The sequence below is a fragment of the Callorhinus ursinus genome, unplaced genomic scaffold (assembly GCF_003265705.2).
Source record: "Callorhinus ursinus isolate GAN/ISIS: 27379988/994484 unplaced genomic scaffold, GSC_fseal_2.0 scaffold16, whole genome shotgun sequence".
In the NCBI taxonomy this organism is placed as follows: Eukaryota; Metazoa; Chordata; class Mammalia; order Carnivora; family Otariidae; genus Callorhinus; species Callorhinus ursinus.
This window is the reverse complement of record NW_027397078.1, coordinates 11,277,289-11,297,392: the sequence shown is the minus strand read 5'-3', so window position 1 is coordinate 11,297,392 and position 20,104 is coordinate 11,277,289. Positions and strand designations below refer to the sequence as shown.

Genomic DNA, 20,104 nt, shown 5'->3' with positions numbered 1-20,104 from the left:
GGCCCTGCGCGTCGGCCCCACCGTTCCAGTCACGCGAATGCGACAGAATCCGGGGAGAGTGGGGATAAAGCCGGGGCGGACCGCCTTCCCTCTTAGGTTCTCGCATGTGAAATTGCCAACACTCGGCTGAACCTGACCAACAGAAATGGCAGGTGCCCATAGTTCGACCTCATGAAATACAAGCCTTCTCTGGGGTCAGGTGGGCTCTGGCAGGATTGGCTTGTGTCGTGACAAACCCTTGAGAAGTGTGTGGGCTGAATCGCCTTTAGAGCAAAAGCGTGTGCAGGTTCTTTAATTTATCAAACGCGGAGTTTCCTGTGTGCCCGGCACTGTTCTGAGCGCTTCACAAATAACTAATTTATTTAAATCTCATGCAGAGCTCTAGAAATTACGCATCATTCTCTTGGTGTGGAAACAGGGTTGTAGAAATGCCTTCCTGCCCTGCCTCACTTACAAACATAGTGATTGAAGCTGGAACACAGTGTGCCATGAAGACAGAAACTTTCGTGCGTTAAGAAAAAAACCATCAGTGACATTTCTGGAAATTAATTTATATTAACACAAAGCAAGTCGAATGCACGGTAATGAAGTAGACTGGCTTATCTAAGGACCATGGAGAGAGTTTAAAATGTGTTGTTTCCACAGCTTTCAACCCTGTAGGAAAAGCAAAACAAAGGATTCTTACCTGTATTAGAAAGCAATTTATAATACTGAATTTAGACACAGGTGATAGATGAATTGGAAGAGATAGAAAGGCTAGAGCTCAGCTGCCAGAAGATTCAGCTAGCCAGGAATCTTCACCTACCAGGCAGTATCTCCCCCGCCCCAACACACACAGAGACCCAAAAAAGTCCAGTAGCAAGATAGATTTTAGAGAGCCCTATTCTAAAACTTTGCACTTCACATTAAATACAGCTATCCCATCTGAGGCTCAGATTACGGACCTGCAGTTCACACACAGGACAAACTGGGTGAACAAGTCTCCCAGCATCCAGAAGCCACAGAATCCTAGAGAGGAACAGAAACAGGTACACTAGCGGTACTAAGGCCTTGCTACTGACATCTGAGAGTTGCAAGGGAAGAATTAGGGAGGAAAAAAGGAGAGAGAGAAAGAAAGAGAGGAATTTCAAAGTCGTGCAAACTGGTGCTATTTAGTGAGGAGGTAGTCCTCTCTGACCAAGTAGGCCACAGCATCCTGATTGTAATCCCGCTCAGTAAAATCAGTGTGATCTGACTTTGGGCAAGGCACTCATTATTTATTAACCTTATCTGTGAAAAGAAAACTCATTGCTCACGATGTTTAAATGAAGTGACAGATCAAGGGGAACTGGTGTTTCTCAGTGCTGCTTGTGCTAGATGGTTTGGTTGGTGCTAAGATACCTCAGTACGCTGAATCCTCACCATGGAGTAGATGTCACTTTTCCCATTTTATAGATAAGGAAAGGGACACCCCAGACCATGTTCACAAAGCTTCTTAGAAATTGAGTTTGGTTAAAAAAAAAAAAAAAGAAAAAAGAAATTGAGTTTGGTTTATGTTCCCTACACTCTGAAAGAAAGCTGAAGAGTGTGGAGTATGTTTTACCAGCAGCGCCATCTTAAATTAAGGAAGTTTGGTCATCTTGGCAAAATCTAAACAAACGACCTAAATAGCTATCCAGGTGAGTGATCTCTATCATTACTGCCATTTAAAATCTTTCTAAATATTAAGAGTGACCCAAGACAAAGCTAGTGACGTGGTATGTATAAAAATAAGGTGGCACATGTAAACCTGAGCTCAAGGAAATATACCAAGTTGTAGAGAGTGGTAATTTCTGGATGACGGAGTTATGGGCGGTTTTAATTGCCTCCTGGAAAATACAAAAAAGTGCATCATTTTTTCCCCTCATTATATGCTACTCTACATTTTTCAGTTTTTATAGTAAAAATATTTTAACTATTTTTAAAAAGTTTGATGCTTTGAAGAGATAACCTCTCAGCTATATAAAAAATTTCAATTCCATAAAAAGACCTAGTTCCAGAAAATTCTGAATGGGTCATTGCCTTCTTGGGGGAAAAACAGAATAAGACCTAAAAAATAAAGCAACAAACCACCCCCTTCTGTCAGCAAGGACTCTCCCATTCTAATGCAACTGATGTATTTCAAGGAGATATTGGACCCATGATCTTAGAGCTGAGGTACACAAAACGTGGGTCCAAACCTCTTAGCTTCCAGATTAAGAGAAAAGCAATTTGCTGACGTGTATTCGCAGGACTTAGTATCTTATTGGAAGTTTTTACTGCTGGCAGTTTGATTCTATTTTAACTCCCAAGACATCAGCTTTACTTAAGATCAAAATTATTTCCCCCAAACAAAAGAGAGTCATGGTCTGTTTCTTTCCCCTCCTTACTAATTTGACTTACTAATATTTTGAAATTGTTTTTGGAAAATTTAGCTCAATTTATTTTTGGTTGGGTACTAACTAGCCAAACTCATGTTCTTTTTGGGTGAGATGGTGTTTTTGAGTTCACTCAGTTAAACTGCACTGCATTACACTGTAATAATTATGGGCTAAATACTAAAAACTAGGCCCCGTTCCTTCTTTCCTTTAGGGAAGCACTGGGAGAGCACCGTATTTCATTTATCAGTCTTATATTTAAAACTGTAGTTGCAGTTTGTGTGGTTGTTTCCTTATTAAGCCTAGGTCTGAATGATATGATCATTGAATAGTATCTTGAATTTATTTTTTATTTTAGGGATGATCTTATTGTGAATGATAATAGATATTCTAGAAAACCAGAGGGGGAAAAACACCTAACAACAACAAAATCTGTTTATCATCCTTTTACAATAATGTTAATTTTTTAAATAAATTGGGAGAAGGAATAAATATAAATGGGTTTCAAGTTCAAGGAATTTTCCTCCATTTTTATTTACTGGTATAATGAGGAAAATCTGGGTTTATAAAAATGAAAGCTAAGAAGTTCTAGTAATTTTTTTACAGAACATTGCAACATGATTCATGAGAGTATTTCTTTGTATAATAAGCTTTCAAAAGACTTTAAAATAGGGCGCCTGGGTGGCTCAGTTGGTTAAGCGACTGCCTTCGGCTCAGGTCATTGATCCTAGAGTCCCGGGATCGAGTCCCGGGATCGAGTCCCGCATCGGGCTCCCTGCTTGGCAGGGAGTCTGCTTCTCCCTCTGACCCTCTTCCCTCTCGTGCTCTCTCTCTCTCAAATAAATAAATAAAATCTTTAAAAAAAAAGGCTTTAAAATAATAGTAGCCTATATTTAAGAGCTTTTTTTTGTTTGTTTGCAAAGTGCTTATACGTACAGTATTTAATTCCATCCACTGTAAAACCCTGAGACCTGTCATGTTCTTTTTTGTTACAGTTGAGAAATTGAGGCAAGTAGCTTTTTAAAGGTCACATCCTGCTTTCTATGTAACCAGTTTGGTTCTTGGGTAGCCTCATTGAGCATGTGTGTCATCTGAAGATAACATGGCATGTAGGAAATCATAGTGTTTCTTTTGAAAACATGTTTTTGTTAACTGCTTTAAAGGGTCTCTGATACCACAGGTTATTTGTGCAGACACCAACAAGCATCGTTTCAGCTATGGGATAAACTCCTTCAACTGTGATGCTTGAAAATGGGGTGAAGTAAAAAAAAAAAAAATGGATCGGCCTGCTGATTATCTACATTGTGGGTTGGCAGACTATGCCTCACCTGCCAAATCCCCCCACTACCTGTTTTTGTCAATAAAGTTTTATTTGGAAAACAGCCATGCCCATTCATTTAATGTATTATGTATGGCTGCTTTTGTACTGCAGTGATGGACTGAATAGTTGGGATACAGACTGTGACCTGCAAAGCCTAAAATATTTACTCTTTGTAAATCCTTTACAGAAAATGGTTGCCAACCCTTGGTCTACATGATACTGAAAAATAGCCTTGAATGATTTTGATGAAAATATTTAACTTACAGCTATATTCAGACAATCTCTCCAGCAAAAAGAAAGAAAGAAAGAAAGAAAAAAAACCCACATTTGGAATAATTGGATGAGTTTTGCAGAATTTCAAGAAGAATGGTAGTTTGTTTCTTACCAGTTTTCTTAACCAGTAGTGGCAAGTAGGGGAAGTCTTAGGACCATACACACATTTATTAAACATCTACTATGTGTAAAACTCTGTGCTGAGATAAATGTATTAATTGGGAAACACAGTGGATTGCGAGGATGTCCACTTGGGCTTCAGGGCCACCTCTGTCATTAGCCATTCTGGAACCTTCTATAATCCCGATTGGTAGACCTTGAAGTGTCAACAGTTTGTCAACAATTCAGTACATGGTTCCTGTTTAATACAGCACCCTCCTCAGCATCAAGAGACTGGCTTTCTAAAAAAAAAAAAAAGAGGGAGAGAGACTGGCTTTCTCCTCTGAACCTTTATTTTCATTCATTCACCTCTTAGTATGTGCTGGTGTTTGGTTGTTTAGTCTTTAAAAAGTCTAAGCTTGATTTTATAATTCAGGTAAAACATGTTTGTTGTTGAAAGGACAGAAGAGCAGAAAACAGATACACAATTAAAAAATTTAAAAAACACTAATTTGACGCCTAAAAAGAACAATATTTATCATTTTGTTGTATATCCTTACTCAAATTTTTATAGCAGTAAGCTGGTAAACTATCTCTTGGGGGGAAAAGCCCTGAATTGCAGAGTTTGCTGGTTTCTGTGATGTAAATATTCCCATCATGGCCTATTTCAAGCTACCAGTTTTTTAACAACTGGCTCACATGATTCCTAACAATTTAACAGCCTCTTGAGTCAGTATGAGCCAAATCCAGCACTCCAGTGTTTATGTGTATGTGTGATTTATATGTTTTTATATATGTGACTTTTTTTTAACAAAAAATGGACTTTTCTATGTATATTCTATTATAATTTACTCCTTTCACTTACCAAATATAGTAGACATTTTTATATATTAGTAGATGTATGTCTATACCATCAGTTTTAAGGACTGGGTAATACTTCATTGAATGTATATATTGTGATTTATTTAATTCTTGTTTTATTTTAGGACCCTTAGAGTATTCCCAGAATTTTCCTGTTGCAAATAATGCTATGATTCAAATTCTTGCAGTAGGCTTATATGAGAAATATTTTGAGAAATATTTTGTAAACCGAAAGTGCTATGTAAATATTAGTTGTGTTCATTATTATTCTCATGTATACGTACTCTTTTCCATTTAGATTGTGAGCACCTCTGAATGAGGCAGGTGTACCCCAGCTGTCTTTGCATTTCCCACAGCACTGGCAAAGTCCATCTGCATTCATCACATATTTGAGAATTAAGATGATGGTCAGTTTATTTTGTCTTGTAGTCCTTGTGTGAAGTTGCTAGGCCTCAAATAGTTCTTATAGATTGGCGTTTTTCTTTCTTTCTTTCTTTTTTTTTAGATTTTATTTATTTGACAGAGAGAGACACAGCGAGAGAGGGAACATAAGCAGGGGCAGCAGGAGAGGGAGAAGCAGGCTTCCCGCTGAGCAGGGGGCCCGATGTGAGGCTCGATCCCAGGACTCTGGGATCATGACCCGAGCTGAAGGCAGACGCCCAACGACTGAGCCACTCAGGCGCCCCTAGATTGGAGTTTTTCTCAGAGAAAATTCAATTGGATTAGCTGGACTTGAACTCACAGCCTGTACTTCATTATTTTCAGTTGAACAAATTGACCCAGGCTTTTTTACCTGTTTTTATGTACTATATCAAAGTGTCTTTGACCCCATTGGACAAAATGTACCAGACAAACCTGTCTCTCCCACCTTATCTCTCTTTCTCTTACGTACACACAAACACTGCTGTGTACCTTCTTCCTCCCAGGAAGGAATGAACAAAGACAGTAGTCACAAAATATGTCCACTTTGTACTCATCAGAGAGGCTCTTGCATTTCCTTTCTTACATCAAGTTTTATTTTATTATTTAATTATAAATGTATTCTTGTTGCCATAATTGCCTCAGGTGAGAGTACAAAGTTAACAACTTTCAATAAAATAGGTGAAGCCATAAAACCTTCTGGCAGCATCATAAGGTTGTTATGAAAATGCATGTTGGGAGAAAAAAAGTCCTTTAACAATTTTTAAACCTAAGGCCATGAACATTTTTCTTATTTCTAAGAAAAACACATTTTCCCCCAGCATTATATTATGAAGATTTTCAAACATGCAGAAGACAACTTAAAAGAATTATACAGTGAACACCCAAGTACTCACCACCTAGGTTCTACAGTTAACATTTTATTTCATGCGTCTTTCCATCCCTCGATTGACCCATCAATCCGTGTGTGTGTGTGTGTGTGTGTGTGTGCACTTCGGAGTAAATCACGCAGGTCAGTACTCTTCCTCCCTTTGGTATCCATATCATTACCTAGAGAGGAAAATCTAATTTTAAAAGCTAGGTACTCTGTCAGTCTAGAAAGGCGACTGGTTAAGGCTTCCTCCCTAGGGCAGGCTTATTCCATAAGTAGGACATAGCTGACAGACCTCCAGACAGGATTGGCTTTAGTCATGTCCCATAAGGGTTTATGAGAGCCGAGAGCTAGGTGGTATATTGTAGTCTTTTAGGCGAGTGCTAGATGGCAAGCTGCTCTGTGCTAGGGCCTCTCCCACCCATAGCTGCTGCTTTAACTGAGGTGATATGGGGCATCTACTGGATGTGGAAAAAGAATATACATATATATATGAATCTATATATCAGTACACACACAAACATACACACCCATATACTGTATTATTGCCACAACAGTGTGGCAAAGTACGTGTTCTCTCTGCTTTATAATTGAGGGAAAGCGTTCAAAGGTTAAATGACTTGACCAGGACTGCACAGCTAGTAAGTGTCATGAAGGGAAATTGAACATTCTTCTCTGGCTCTGGAGCCTGAACCACTTCCCCTTCCCTACTTGGTTTCCTTGCCTCGGTGGCCTTTGGCGTCCTCTCTCAATTAAGTTCACACTCATTTTCAGTCAGCCTGCTGGAGGGCCGCAAGAGGACCAACTTCATGCTCAGAACTCCTTGGAGTGGGTGATTTGAGAGAAGGGGCTGTAGTCCAGAGTAGCCAAGTCAAAGCTTTGAGAATCAGGCTAAGTGTAAGCAGGGTAACTGAGAGAAAACAGAATCCTGTCTGTCTCTGATTATCATGACTTGCTGATTTGTTTCCAGGTGTTTTGAAGTCTTCTGCATCTATTGTCAATCAGGCCACGTCGAAGAGCCATATGTCAGCATCACTAAGAAGCGACAGATGCCAAAAAATGGCTTCTCAGAAGAAGTTGAGAAGGAGGTGGGCCAGGCCGAGGGCAAGCTCTTCACTCATCGGTCTGCGTTCAGTCGCGCATCGGTGATCCAGGCCTTCCTGGGCTCAGCCCCCCAGCTGACTCTGCAGCTGTATATAAGCACCCTGCAGCAGGACGTCACTATTGGAAGATGTATGTATATTTTTCATTTCTGCCTGCATTCAGGGGTCAAAGTGGGAGTAAAACAAAGTTTATTTTGTTTCATGTGAAGTTCATTCGTATGTGCCTTCAGTTCTGAATCTGTGTTCCAGTTACTAAGCTGAAAACTTAGTTAAAATAGTAGCAGTGTTTATTTTGCTTATGAATCTGCAATTTGTGCAGGGCAGCCCAGAAGGGCTCACCTGCACTTCGCTGTACATCAGCTGGGGTGGCTCAGTGATAGGGGGCTAGAATCCATTGAAGGCTCCTTCCCTCACATTGCTTATGGCCGATGCTAGCTGTTGCTGAGGGCCTCCGATCTTCTCCATTTCATCTCTCTATGTGGGCTAGTTGGGGCTTCCAGCGTGGTGGACGCTTTCAAGGGCAGTATCCTGGGGACGAAAAAGGATCACCTTTTGTGATCCAGCCTCGGAAGTCACACAACATTATTTCTGCTGTGTTTTCTTTGTTGAAGCAGTCAAAAATCCCATCGAGGTTCAAAGGAAGGGGAGGGGAGGAAACTCTGACTCATGATGGGGAATGGTAGAGTTCTAGAAATTCATTGCCGTGACCATTTTGGAAAAAACAGCTTGCTGTGGGCTGAAAATGCACCTGTCAGAAGCTGGGCCTCTTTGGATTTTGCCCCCGTCATGCAGTGATAGTTCTAAACCAGCTGAGACCCTTGGTTGTAATGGGTTCTTTGTGATGAATGATCGAATCAAGAACACTCTCCTATCTTCTTGAAGTTCTAATAGGTAGCTCAGCTTTTAAATGAACACAGTTGTCTAACCTTTGGACTGTTCTTTGGCAGGTTTTGGTTAAACCAGATTTAAACAAAACAAAACAAAAACCTCTACATGCCTAAGACACAAGTGAAAAAACTTCATATGAGGAGAGGAAACAACTCCTCCCAAATATTTTAGGTAAATGAAAACCAGATATTCTGGTAGGTTTTACTATGTAGACAAGCAAAAATGAGGTAAAAGCCTTAAGTTGAAAAAAATACATATTTAAGATAACACAGAAATTGGAATTAAAAAAAAATAAAATTAATTTTACTTCCCTCAGTATTCTCTTCTTTCTGCCGAGGCTAGATTTTACCATCTAGGCTCGCTGGTAAAATGGCTTAATTTATGGCAGGGTCACAGGGTATTTGCATGGCACAGCTCATTCAGGTTACCTCAGAGTGACTACGATTCTTAAGATATGTCAGGACCTAAAGTTGAGGTCTTGAACCTCGGTCCATTAACATTTATGTGAAATGCCTCCCACAGCTCCAGGCAGACAGTAGGTACTCAATAAATGTAGCGGCATCCTTGTCTTCTAAGGACTTATAACTGGAATGGGCATTGACCAAGGTGAGTCCTCTGCATGGCACTCTACCCTTTTCCCAGTTCTTGGTTTTTTCCATGTGACAGGGACACAGCAAGAGACCAGAGGTGGTGATAGCCTACTTGATTTTGGCCAGTTGATCCAGTTTTTTTTCCTCAAGTTTTTGAAAATGAAGATTGTTTTTGTTGACCTAAATGAAGAGGCAAGGTCAAAATTCTAAAAGGAGATGAGTTTATTTGGGAATAGCAGAGGAATTGTAATTTGGGACCCACACACTACAGCAGGCCTCAGGCAAGTCCGCTGAAGGTTGGGGGTAGGCCGTATTTCTGGGCAGGGAACGCAAAGAGGGGAGAGTTCAGATGGAGACTGTTACAATCCAAACAAGTAGAGACCAGCCTTAAAAATGCCCCAAGCAGACAAAACCAGTCCAGTCTTACAAAGCTCAACTCAGCTCATTTTGCGAGACCAGCTGACCTGGGTCATTTCTTGTTCATGCCTCTGGGAAATCATAAGCAGAGCTTTCCAGGGTTGATATGAAGCAACCCCTGACTACTTCCCTATCATTAAGAAAATTCCAATATTATCAGTTTTGTTGTGAATTAGACACTTAGAGGAAAGCAGTCTCTCAGTCCTTAAATTTTGTTTTCCTTAGGGCACAGGTGTGAGATTTTCCATTTTATATCCTCTGGGTTTATATTAGATTGAAGTTCTTTCACATTTCCCCCTGTTGATCAGGATCTTTCACAGAAAACATTGCTGATCAGTTATGTCCTTCAGGTGTATTTATTTTTGTCAAAAGTAAAGTTCTTTATAGGCGGATTGTGTTGTATGTCCCATGGAGCTTAGGAGGGTTGTCCTCAGGTATCTTTTCCCATGGAGCAGAGGACCAACCTCAGTCACCTTTCCTCACAGAGCTGAGGAGGACCCCATCCTCAGGTGTCTTGTCCCACAGAGGAGGGAAATGATATGGAATTTCAATGGCCTCATTTGAACAATAAGAGGATTGAAAAATGAATAATCTCAGGTATGTCCCTTTAAGGTGGATGGCTTAGTTTCCATGATTATTTGAGTTTCAGGAAAAGCTTTTCAAAGGAAAAGGATTTTATTTTATACATACATTTGGGAAGAAGACATCTGCTTATTAATACAAAACAGAAGAAATTTAATTAAAAAGATTAAACTGAGGATGAAAAGCCCAATGATAGCTAGTGATTGAAATGCACTTACCAGTTTCCCTAACTGCCCATGTTTAATAGATAAAAAGTGTCCTGAGTTCTGGGAGGTTGGCCAGCTTCAGCTAGCAGCTTGATATTGTCCTTCATTATTTTTAGTTCTTGTGTTATTTTCCCCGACTTAAAGACAACTTTCTTCTCTGAGTGGGACACAGGTTCCCTCTGCTGAGCAGAGAGGAGGTTTAGGGCCCTGCAGTTTTCTAGAACTACTTCTGCAAGGCTATCGATCTGGGTCTGCTGATATGCAAAGGCTTAGATGGAAGCATTTAAAATGGTGGACATAACTATAGAAAGATTGCGAATGGTGTTTTTTGTTTGTTTTTTGTTTTTAATTTTCACTACTTCAACCCAAGGAAGAAAGGCTCTGGTGAAAGCAGGCCCCAAATTTTTCTGTCCACTGTAGGGTTATATATAGGTATCCAGCCATAATTATAACCTTCCCAGTTCCGAGGTATCCATTTTTTGTTTTTAAAGATTTATTTATTTATTTATTCATGAGAGACAGAGAGAGAGAGAGAGAGAAGCAGAGGGAGAAGCAGGCTCCCAAGGAGCAGGGAGCCTGATGTGGGACTCGATCCCAGGACCCTGGGATCATGACCCGAGCTGAAGGCAGACGCTTAACCATCTGAGCCACCCAGGTGCCCTGCGAGGTATCCATTTAAGTTGATAGGAGAAAGACCCTATGTTAGGTATATAAGCAGAAGTGGGAAGGGTTTTTCTAATTTCAGTATCAGGGGTAAGGCAACAACCCCTCCACATCCCTTTTAGTTGAGGGATAGTGTAGAACATGTTTCTTCCACATAAAAAGAAGTCCCCACTGTCTTCTAAGGATGAGGCATAATTGGGTCCTTTTGCCCAGATTCTTTCCCCTGGAATGAAAGAAAAGATCTCATAATCAGAAATGTAATCATTATTATACAGAGCGCATGATAATCTGTTTTACTAGTATTATGGGAATGATTATGTGAGCACTAAATTTCTATAGATCTGAGGTAACAAATGAGCTGATCTAGTATAAGTTAAGATTTTGGTTGAGGTCTGGGAGATCTCTAGGAAAAAACTGAGTTGAATTAAGTTTCCATCTTTTGCCAGATATTTGGTCAGTCCCCAGTGAAGTACCATTGAATGGGAGTACATTAGCTTCCAATTTTCCCATCTTATTGCATTTCTATTGCCCCACCATAGGGAAGACGATAGAGTCTTCTGGATTCCAAAAGGGAGTGAATTCATGTTCATCTAGGTTCTATAAAATAGTATAGTTACAGATATTTACTGGGAGATACCCTAGAGTTTTGCCATTTCCATTATTTTTTTTATTTTTTATTTTATTTTATTTTTTTTTAAAGATTTTACTTATTTATTTGACAGAGAGAGACACAGCGAGAGAGGGAACACAAGCAGGGGGAGTGGGAGAGGGAGAAGCAGGCTTCCCGCGGAGCAGGGAGCCCGACGCGGGGCTCGATCCCAGGGCCCTGGGACCATGACCTGAGCCGAAGGCAGACGCTTAACGACTGAGCCACCCAGGCGCCCCTCCATTATTTTTTCTAAAAGAAAGATTTTTGGGTAAGAGTCCAGACCTGAGTGAGAATATTGCTTTATGAGTGGGGGGTACCCAGTGGAAAACCATAATATTTTGTGCCAGTTTTCCAGGTGGGAAGATGTGTGGTTTCAGAGGTACCAAAGGAAGATCCTACACCTTTGTCAGGTAGGTTTTGCCATCCTTCTAAAGATAGTGGCCAGGCCACCAATCTAGGTTCATCATCATGAGTATTATTTACTCTGGCACAAATCCAGAAATCAGTAAGTTTAGCAGAATCAGAGAGTTTTTGTAAGGTGGAGCTAAAAGGATGCGTTAAAGCTAGAGTAAAGGATAGTAGGAAAACTAGGGAAGAAACGACTGAAGACCTGAATGACAAGATTAAACACAGGGTGAGAAGGGAAAACAAACTCAGTACAGGCCTGGTCTATACATCTTGGGTAGACTGTCTACTTCTGATGTCACCTGCTTCAGTTACTAGAAATTTTCATTGTTCAGTCACCAGATGGTGTGCCAGTCCATTCAGATTTGGGGGCTTTTTTTTTTTTCCAGATGAGACACATAAATCCAGGAATCTATTCCTTGAAGTTTGGCTGCTCAGAGGTTAGTTAACAACACCTGGTGGGGGCCTTTCCAGTGAGGTTGAAGGGAGTCTGTTTGGAGATGTCTTTTCCAATAGATGAAACATCCAGACTGTAAGGTGTGATTTTTGATGTCTTGGTTTCCCAGGAGCTCATTGTGGAAAGGTTGTTCTACCAGAGTGTGATTATTTTCTATGGACTTGATCAGTCCTTTGCAAAAGTGAAGTATATCTCCCTACCCCCCCCCCCTTACTAGTTGTGGGTCAAAAGAAGTGGGGGCTGAGCGTATTGGCCATTCTGTAATTATTTCAAAAGGCAAAAGTTTATGTATCCTGAAGAGAGTAGATCTAAGGCTTAGAAGAACCAGCAGTAATGCTTTTGACCAGGGTATTTGGAAGATTTCAGCTGATTTAGCTAATTGAGTTTAGTAATTCCATTTGTACATTTGACCAGTCCTGAAGACTGAGGACGGTAACGCAGCGACACAGCTGCTGATCTGGCCAGGCAGCATGGACTTACCGAAGTATTTGACCCCTATAATGGGTTCTCCAATCACTATGAAGTTCAAAGGGGATTCCCCAAGTGGACATAATCTTTTCTAATAGGAATTTAGGCGCAGAAGAAGCAATTGCCTAGCTACATGGGAAAGCTTCAGTCCAATCTGAAAACATGCAAACCATTACCAGAATGTACTTCTGTCCAGTAGATGGGAGCAATTGTACGAAATCCGTTTGCCAAATATGAGTGGTCCCCGGGGCAAATTAAAATGTCCGGGACAGTACGGGTAGGTTTCCCTGGGTTAAATTTAGGGCATATGGAGCAAGGAAGATAAGTGCGTTTTGTGGTCTTGTCAGCATTTCCCCACCGATATTGATTCATGATTGTTATTTTATTAATCAGTGATTGAATTCACATATGGTAGTTAACATGGAAGTTTTAAATTTTCTGGCAGGACTGGTTTGTTATTGGGTCCAAACCAAGTTTCTGTTCTTCATGACACCAATAGCCTTAAGATTTCCAATTTTGTTTTTCCTTTTCAGGGGCCAATTGTTGTATTCCCCTAGCTAATTCTCTTGGGTTGTCACTAGGGGAAGCAGTTTTCTGGACCACGACAGAGGTTTGGTCTTTGGATCCCATAAAAGCGCTGTTTTTGCAGATATCAGCAAGGTGGTTTCCTTTGGCTTCCAGAGAGTCTGACTTAAAATGACCAGGGACTTTCATAATAGCCTATAGGTCCTGGCAGGAGTATAGCATCAAATAAATTTTGGACATAAGGACCATTTTTAATTTTGTCTCTGCTGGAAGGAAACCCTGTTGTTTCCCTAACATTCAAAATCATAGGCTACTCCAAAGGGAGTAGCTGGTTGTAGGGGAGAGAATGTCTGACAGACATCTCCCTCTCAGAAGGACAGAAATAGAGAACAGTCAGAAGAACAGCCCTGGATTTAAATCCTTTAATGGCTTTTGCTGACAGAAGAGCAGGCCTCCCTCATCTATGCGCAGCATTGGGGACTAGATGAGGCTGTGGGCTCTGGTACCCGGGCCTCACCACTCCCTGGGTTGGGGCATGGCTTCCACCCGAGAGTAGGTGTTATCCTCAAAGAGGCGGCTCAGGTGCTGGTTGTTGCCCAGGGCCCTCTGCACTTGTTCTGGGGTGATGCGATTTTGCGGTTGTTCGGGGCCTCCTGGCCTGCCAGCTCCAGGATGTTGGCCATCAGGTACTCGAGAATGCCAGTGAGGAAAACAGGAATCATGAGCTCAGGCGCTGAATTTAGTGACCTGTTTTTTCAGTAGGAGGTCCATGTGGCTAATGGGGAGCTGCAGCTTGTTGCCTGATAGCATCAGGGAAAGGAACAGCAGGACTCCGGCATTAGAAACATAGAATAGGGGCACCTGGGTGGCTCAGTTGTTAAGTGTCTGCCTTAGGCTCAGGTCATGATCCCAGGGTCCTGGGATTGAGTCCTGCATTGGGCTCCCTGCTCAGTGGGGAGCCTGCTTCTCCCTCTCCCCCTGCTTGTGCTGTCTAGCTCTCTGTCACATAAATAAACAAAATCTTTTTAAAAAAGAAACATACAATAGACAATAAGGGTGCTGACAAAAATCTAGGAACTCTGCATATAGCATAGAACTGAAATATTGATATTCTTAATATTTTACCTATTCAACTTTAATCTGTGGAAGGCTGAATACCTCTTTTGATTTGACTTTTTCTTATGCAACTAATCAATACTAACATAACAAATTGAGCTATTTTTTTCTAATTTTTTATAAGGTAAAAAAACAATCTTCTTGACTTTTTAGGGACCTCAGGAAATCTCAAAGACAGTTTTGAGTACAAAAGGTGTTGTTAAGTTTTATTTCATTTTTCGTTTTGGATTCAGTGTTGGAAAGTAAAATTGAAGTTTCCCAGGAGATTTGAGACCTAAGATGGGATCATGGGTGCCTGCCTGAGTACATGAATGTTTGTAGCTTGGCTATTTATTAAATAAAGTAACAATACAATATTTAAACATACCAAAATCACTAACACATTTGTAAATGCAGGTTTATTTTAAAGGGAATAATCAAGGGCATGATAAAGTCATAAGAAGGTGTTACTGTGGTGAGATATGGAATCTCTGCTATTTGGACAGATTACACAGAAGGTGAGGTGGGAGCTTGAATAAGGACCCTGAAGATATTCAGGTTCTAATCCCTAAAACCTGTGAATGACATTGGTGGGCCCTTAATGTCATCACAAATGTCCTTATAAAGGAGAGGCAGGAGGACCTTTTTTAACAGAGGAAGAAGATAATGTGAGGATTGCTGGCTTTGAAGCTGGAGGAAAGGGCCACCAGGCAAGGGATGCAAGGAATCCAGCTCTAGAAGCTAGAAAAGGCCATGAAAGGGATTCTCTACTCTAGGGCCTCTGGAGGGAGCAGGGCCCTACTGACACCTTGATTGCAGCCCAGTGAACCTGACTTCAGACTTCTGACTACCAGAACTGTAAGAGAACAAATGTGTATTGTTTTAAGCCCCCAGATTTGTGGTAATTTGTTACAGCAGCCATAGGAAATTCTGGAACAAGTGATTTTACTTCAGACAGAAACATTCTCTTTTTGGCACTTAAATAAAAAAAAAAATAACCATGTCTCATTATCTTGAGACTCCTAGTAGAGTCTCAGTCACATATAGTCTCATTCATATTTATTACTTATAACGTTTAAGCACTCGCATTTCACAGAGGAAACTAGGGGGTGGATAATTGTGAATTTCTGTCATTTTAGCAGAGCTCATGAATACACTCAACCTAGCTTTTATTCAGCTACACGATTCCCTTATACATTTCACGACGTGGCAGAAATGAACACATTCATCTACAAACCCAAAGATATAGCCTCTTTGTAGCATATACAAATAAGCAAAAGTATATAAACTAAAATTACGCTTAGTAATGAATGTTTTAGTATTCTTACTTAGAAATGATCTAAGTGTCCATTCTGTGTCTACTGTTTCATAATATCGGTTAGAGGTCTTCAGTTATCTAAAGATTTTGGAAACACTTTCAAGGTGACATACTACAAAACCTCATTACTGTGGAAATACATGTTCGTCAGAACAATGATTCAATTTGCTTAAACATAAATTGATATTTTTGTAATCTTAAACATTCAGTAGGTAATTCTAGCCCATTTGATTATAAACCTGTGTAAGTTTAGCAAAAACATACCCAAGAGGCATAAAAATGTATTCTTGTATTATATTTCACAGAAATATATATATGAGAAAACATAGTAGTTTTCATTAAACCCCAAATGTTGTACTAGTTGAAATTGTCAAAGATTTACATAAATTCCATATAAATTTGAATTCTTAAAATATATATTTTAAATTTAGCACATTTAAAATATTTAATTTCTGTATTTTAGAAAATTTTTGTTATATTCCATTTATATAAGCAATTACTTATCTACGTATGCCACTCAGAACAGAGCTCCTTTAAATTAAGAAAGAGACTTTATAATCTAATATATTAATACCATTGCAAGGTAAGAAAATGTTACGCACAATCAGAGGTGAAGGCATTTCTGAATTACAGATGTGGAGACATACAGCTCCAGAGAAACAGCTTCAATTTTACAATTTTAGCCATGGGTCAACGGTAAACACAGAAACAAAATCTTCCCAGTCCAGATTTCAAAAAGCTATTTCCCTCCCAAAGGGCATGAAATTCTGAATTGATTTAAGCTTAAAAATAGACAAATAAACAAAAAGACTGACAAGCCAGATTCTCTTGTTTCCTCTCACCCAGCAGGGGCTAGATCTCTATAAACCATGAGTCCATGTAAAGAGATCTCCAGATGGTCAGATCCACAATCCAAATTCCCATCCATTTCTGCCAACCATGGGGAATAACTTAATGGCCATAAATGAACGAAAACAAAACAGAAATACATTAGTATGAGGCAATTTTTTAAAAGACAGAAAAAGGCAGAGTGAACACAGTTCTGTTGGCACTTTGGCTTCAGATAGGAGAACCAAGAAAGGACACTCCTGAGCTTTAACTGTACATGAGGTACATTCTCCATGAACCATTTACCTGGTTCTGACAGGTGAACCTACCGGGCATCTCATTGTGAGTTTCAAAGCAGTGAAAAGATATTTTTCAAAAGATGAAATCATGTCACTCATATAGATATGGATACATGTTGAAAGATTTTATTACTTACGAAGAAATGGACAGGTGTTAAAAACCACTTCAAAAGAGAACAAAGGAATGTTGATTAGGAACATTGAAATAAAGATGTCCTTGGGAATAAAACTGGTTTTATTACACTATGGGAGGAGAGACCATTGAGCCTCCACTGGACCATGCACTTTGTGTGTGTATCAGTGAGCTGACAGCCTGTATCCTGGAGCTGGCAAGCAACAAGGCCCATGACCATCGCCTCACAGTATGTGGAGAAGGCAGTGCCAGACCTTGAGCTCTACCACTTCCTTAGGGATGGGACAATCTGTCTAATTGATGACATGTCCCAATTCAGGAAGAATTCCTGATGTCGGTGTTCTAGAGCCTGGCGAGGACCGTCATAGCCTCATTCACTGGCAAGCCCACTCACAGTTGAGGGGGCCCCATGCTGCTGTCATCAGCAGTGCTATTAAAGAGTTTGACTCCATGGGTATGCTTCTGACTCCTCTCAGTTTCTCTCATTTTGAGTTGGAAGTGTCTGTGGGGCATCATCATAGAGTTTGAAGATTTAGTTTGTAAGTAAGAATGGATATATAGCCTGGAAAGCTAAATTTGGGGCCCATAGCAGGTTCTTGGATATTCTGAGCCACTTTTCCTTGGCCCTCTCGATTTCAGTGCAGCTGTGGGGAAGAGTTCCACATGCATTGCCAGCATCCCACATCAACTACGAGTCCCAGCACACTGGTATTTCTCTTTTTTCCTGCTTCCGGGTTTTCTCCTATGCCAGAGAATGCAGTTCAAGTATAGATGAGAATTGTGAGGGACCACTCACGAGGCCACCTGCAAACTAAAGGAGATGGTAGTCTATGGATATAGCCTTAGCCTCTGTCCTTAAGATGGATAATTTGGGGTCCAAGTGTTACAGTCCTCTGTGGATCCCCAGAGACAATGAGCCCTGCTTGCCACAGTGGTAACCAGCTTCATGTAGTCTTTATTAGCCCTGCTGCCTTCACTCCTTCACTTTGCTTCCTAGGCTTATATCCCAGATGATCCCCCTGCATCCCAATGCTTGCCTCAGGCTCTGCTGCTTGAGAGTAGTCATCTGAATGGAGGTGGTAATTTAAACCACAGCAGGCCAGACACGTGCAGCTGTGGAAAAGGCAGCTAGATTCCTCCCGGGTACAAGTTCTGTCACAGGCTGCAGAAGAACGGAGGGGCAGGTGTGTTTGAGGTTTGTGCAAGAGAATGAATGAAGTTGTGCACCAAAGATTCTTAACTGGATGGGGGGAAATAGAGGGTTCATTTGATGTGAGTGCTTGATAAGAATATAAAAAAACAGTTGTAGTAGTTCTTAGACAAGTGAGATGAATGGGTAGAAGGTGGTGGTTAGCATAGGATGTTTCAGTTAGTGATTTCAGAGGTGTTTATAACTCATCCCTGCTGTTTCACTTCTGCCATATTTGGGGAAAGGCTGAAGAGGCTAGGGTTCATCGGTCTAATTGTATAATACAGTTCTTTGAACTTTGGTAACCTGATATAATTGCCTTCATTTTAATCAGGTCACTTCCCAGAGATGTACCTTGGCCAGACACACTGTCTAGCTTCAGAAAAAAACTTCCTTAATGTATCACCTATTTCTAGGACCAGCTGTGTTTTATGAACTAATCTAAAGATAATAGTTATAATTTGTACATTCTTAGAGGCACATGGAAGGGATGTTGAAGGATAGCTGTGTGTGTGTGTGTAGTGCTTTGTGTGTGTGTGTTTGTATGTAGTGCTTTTTATAAGTTTCTGCCACAGCATCTCAGTTTTTTGCATGTGTGCACACACACACTCACATGCACATGCATACACAAAATAGAAAACATCAAAAGGAGTCTCAAAGGAAATACACTGAAATGTTAGTTGTCTTGAGATAGTGAGGTCATGGGTTATTTTTTCTTCTTTCCACTTATCTGTGTTTTTCATGCTTCCTCAATGAATGTTTATTAGTTTTTGTTGGGGGTGGGGAGAGTGGTCAGGCCTGATACTGGTCTAGCCATGGGTCTTGGTCTTACTCATTTGTGCATACCCAGTTTGGCACGTATGGGTTCTCAATATATAGTCAGTGAATGATGAAAACTAAAGAGCATGGCAATCGTATTAATTTCATTTTTATAGATGGAAAGGCAAAGGGTATCATTTAAGACATTGCAATTGCAAGTGATAGAAGTCCCAACTAAAAGTGGCTTCAAAATAAATAAAAATATAAAAATTAAAAAAATATATAATATATATCACCTCATATAATAACATCAGAGGCAGAATGATCCCATGGTTGGCTGATTTATCGGCACAACAGTGTCCATCAAGGACCTAGACATTTTCCATCTTTGTGTTTGTTTCCCCTCGTGATTGCAAGAGGACTGTATATTCATAATATATTGCTGTGTAGTAAACCGCCACAAAACTTAGTGACTTAAAATAACAACAGTCGTTTCTTTTGCCCATGAATTTATAATTTGGGCAGATCTCCACAGGGTCAGCTTATCTCTGCCTCATGTGGCGTCAGCTGGAGCAGTTTGACTGAAGCCTAGAAAATCCACTTCCAAGGGCTTACTCACATGGCTGGCAGTTTGGTACTCTGTTTCCTGTTGGTTGCTTAGCTGGGACTGAGGGCGGAGGCCTTAGTTCTTTTCCATGGGCCTCTCCTTGGCTCCTTCACAGCGTGGCAGCTAGGTCGTTTTTTATTATGTTAATCACCATACATTACATTATTAGTTTTTGACGTAGTGTTCAATGTGACGTAGTGTTCAATGATTCATTGTTTGCATATAACACCCAGTGCTCCATTCAGTACGTGTCCTCTTTAATACCCATCACCAGGCTAACCCATCCCCCCACCCCCTCCCCTCTAGAACCCTCAGTTTGTTTCTCAGAGTCCATCATCTCTCATGGTTCGTCTCCCCCTCCGATTCCCCCCCTTCAGTTTTCCCTTCCTGCTGCCTTCTTCTTCTTCTTCTTTTTTTTTTTTTTTAACATATAATGTATTATTTGTTTCAGAGGTACAGGTCTGTGATTCAACAGTCTTGCACAGGTCACAGCGCTCACCATAGCACATACGCTCCCCAGTGTCTGGCAGCTAGGTCTTAAGAGTGACTGTTTTAAGAGACATACAGTGGAAGTTTTCTGTTTCTTAATATGTTCCCCCAGAAACTGGCAGAGTCATTTTTGCCATATTAGTCACTAGATCTCAGATTCAAGAAGAAGGAGACACAGACTCTACTTCTCAGTGGAAAGAATATCAATGAATTT

At 40.5% G+C, this 20,104-nt stretch overlaps 1 protein-coding gene across 3 annotated transcripts in view; it reads left to right on the top strand.

Annotated features, from left to right (window-relative positions):
* The window catches only part of XK (X-linked Kx blood group antigen, Kell and VPS13A binding protein), a 44,774-nt gene that overhangs the window by 545 nt on the left and 24,125 nt on the right, over window positions 1-20,104 (top strand). The window contains exons 2-4 of one of the 3 annotated variants that reach the window (XM_073901929.1): window positions 7,191-7,453; window positions 11,666-11,728; window positions 12,113-12,163. In XM_073901929.1, the coding sequence (XP_073758030.1) occupies window positions 7,191-7,453; window positions 11,666-11,728; window positions 12,113-12,163 (377 nt within the window). The remainder of the gene's footprint in view (window positions 1-7,190; window positions 7,454-11,665; window positions 11,729-12,112; window positions 12,164-20,104) is intronic. The other 2 variants (XM_073901930.1, XM_025857711.2) reach the window with 2 other exon arrangements.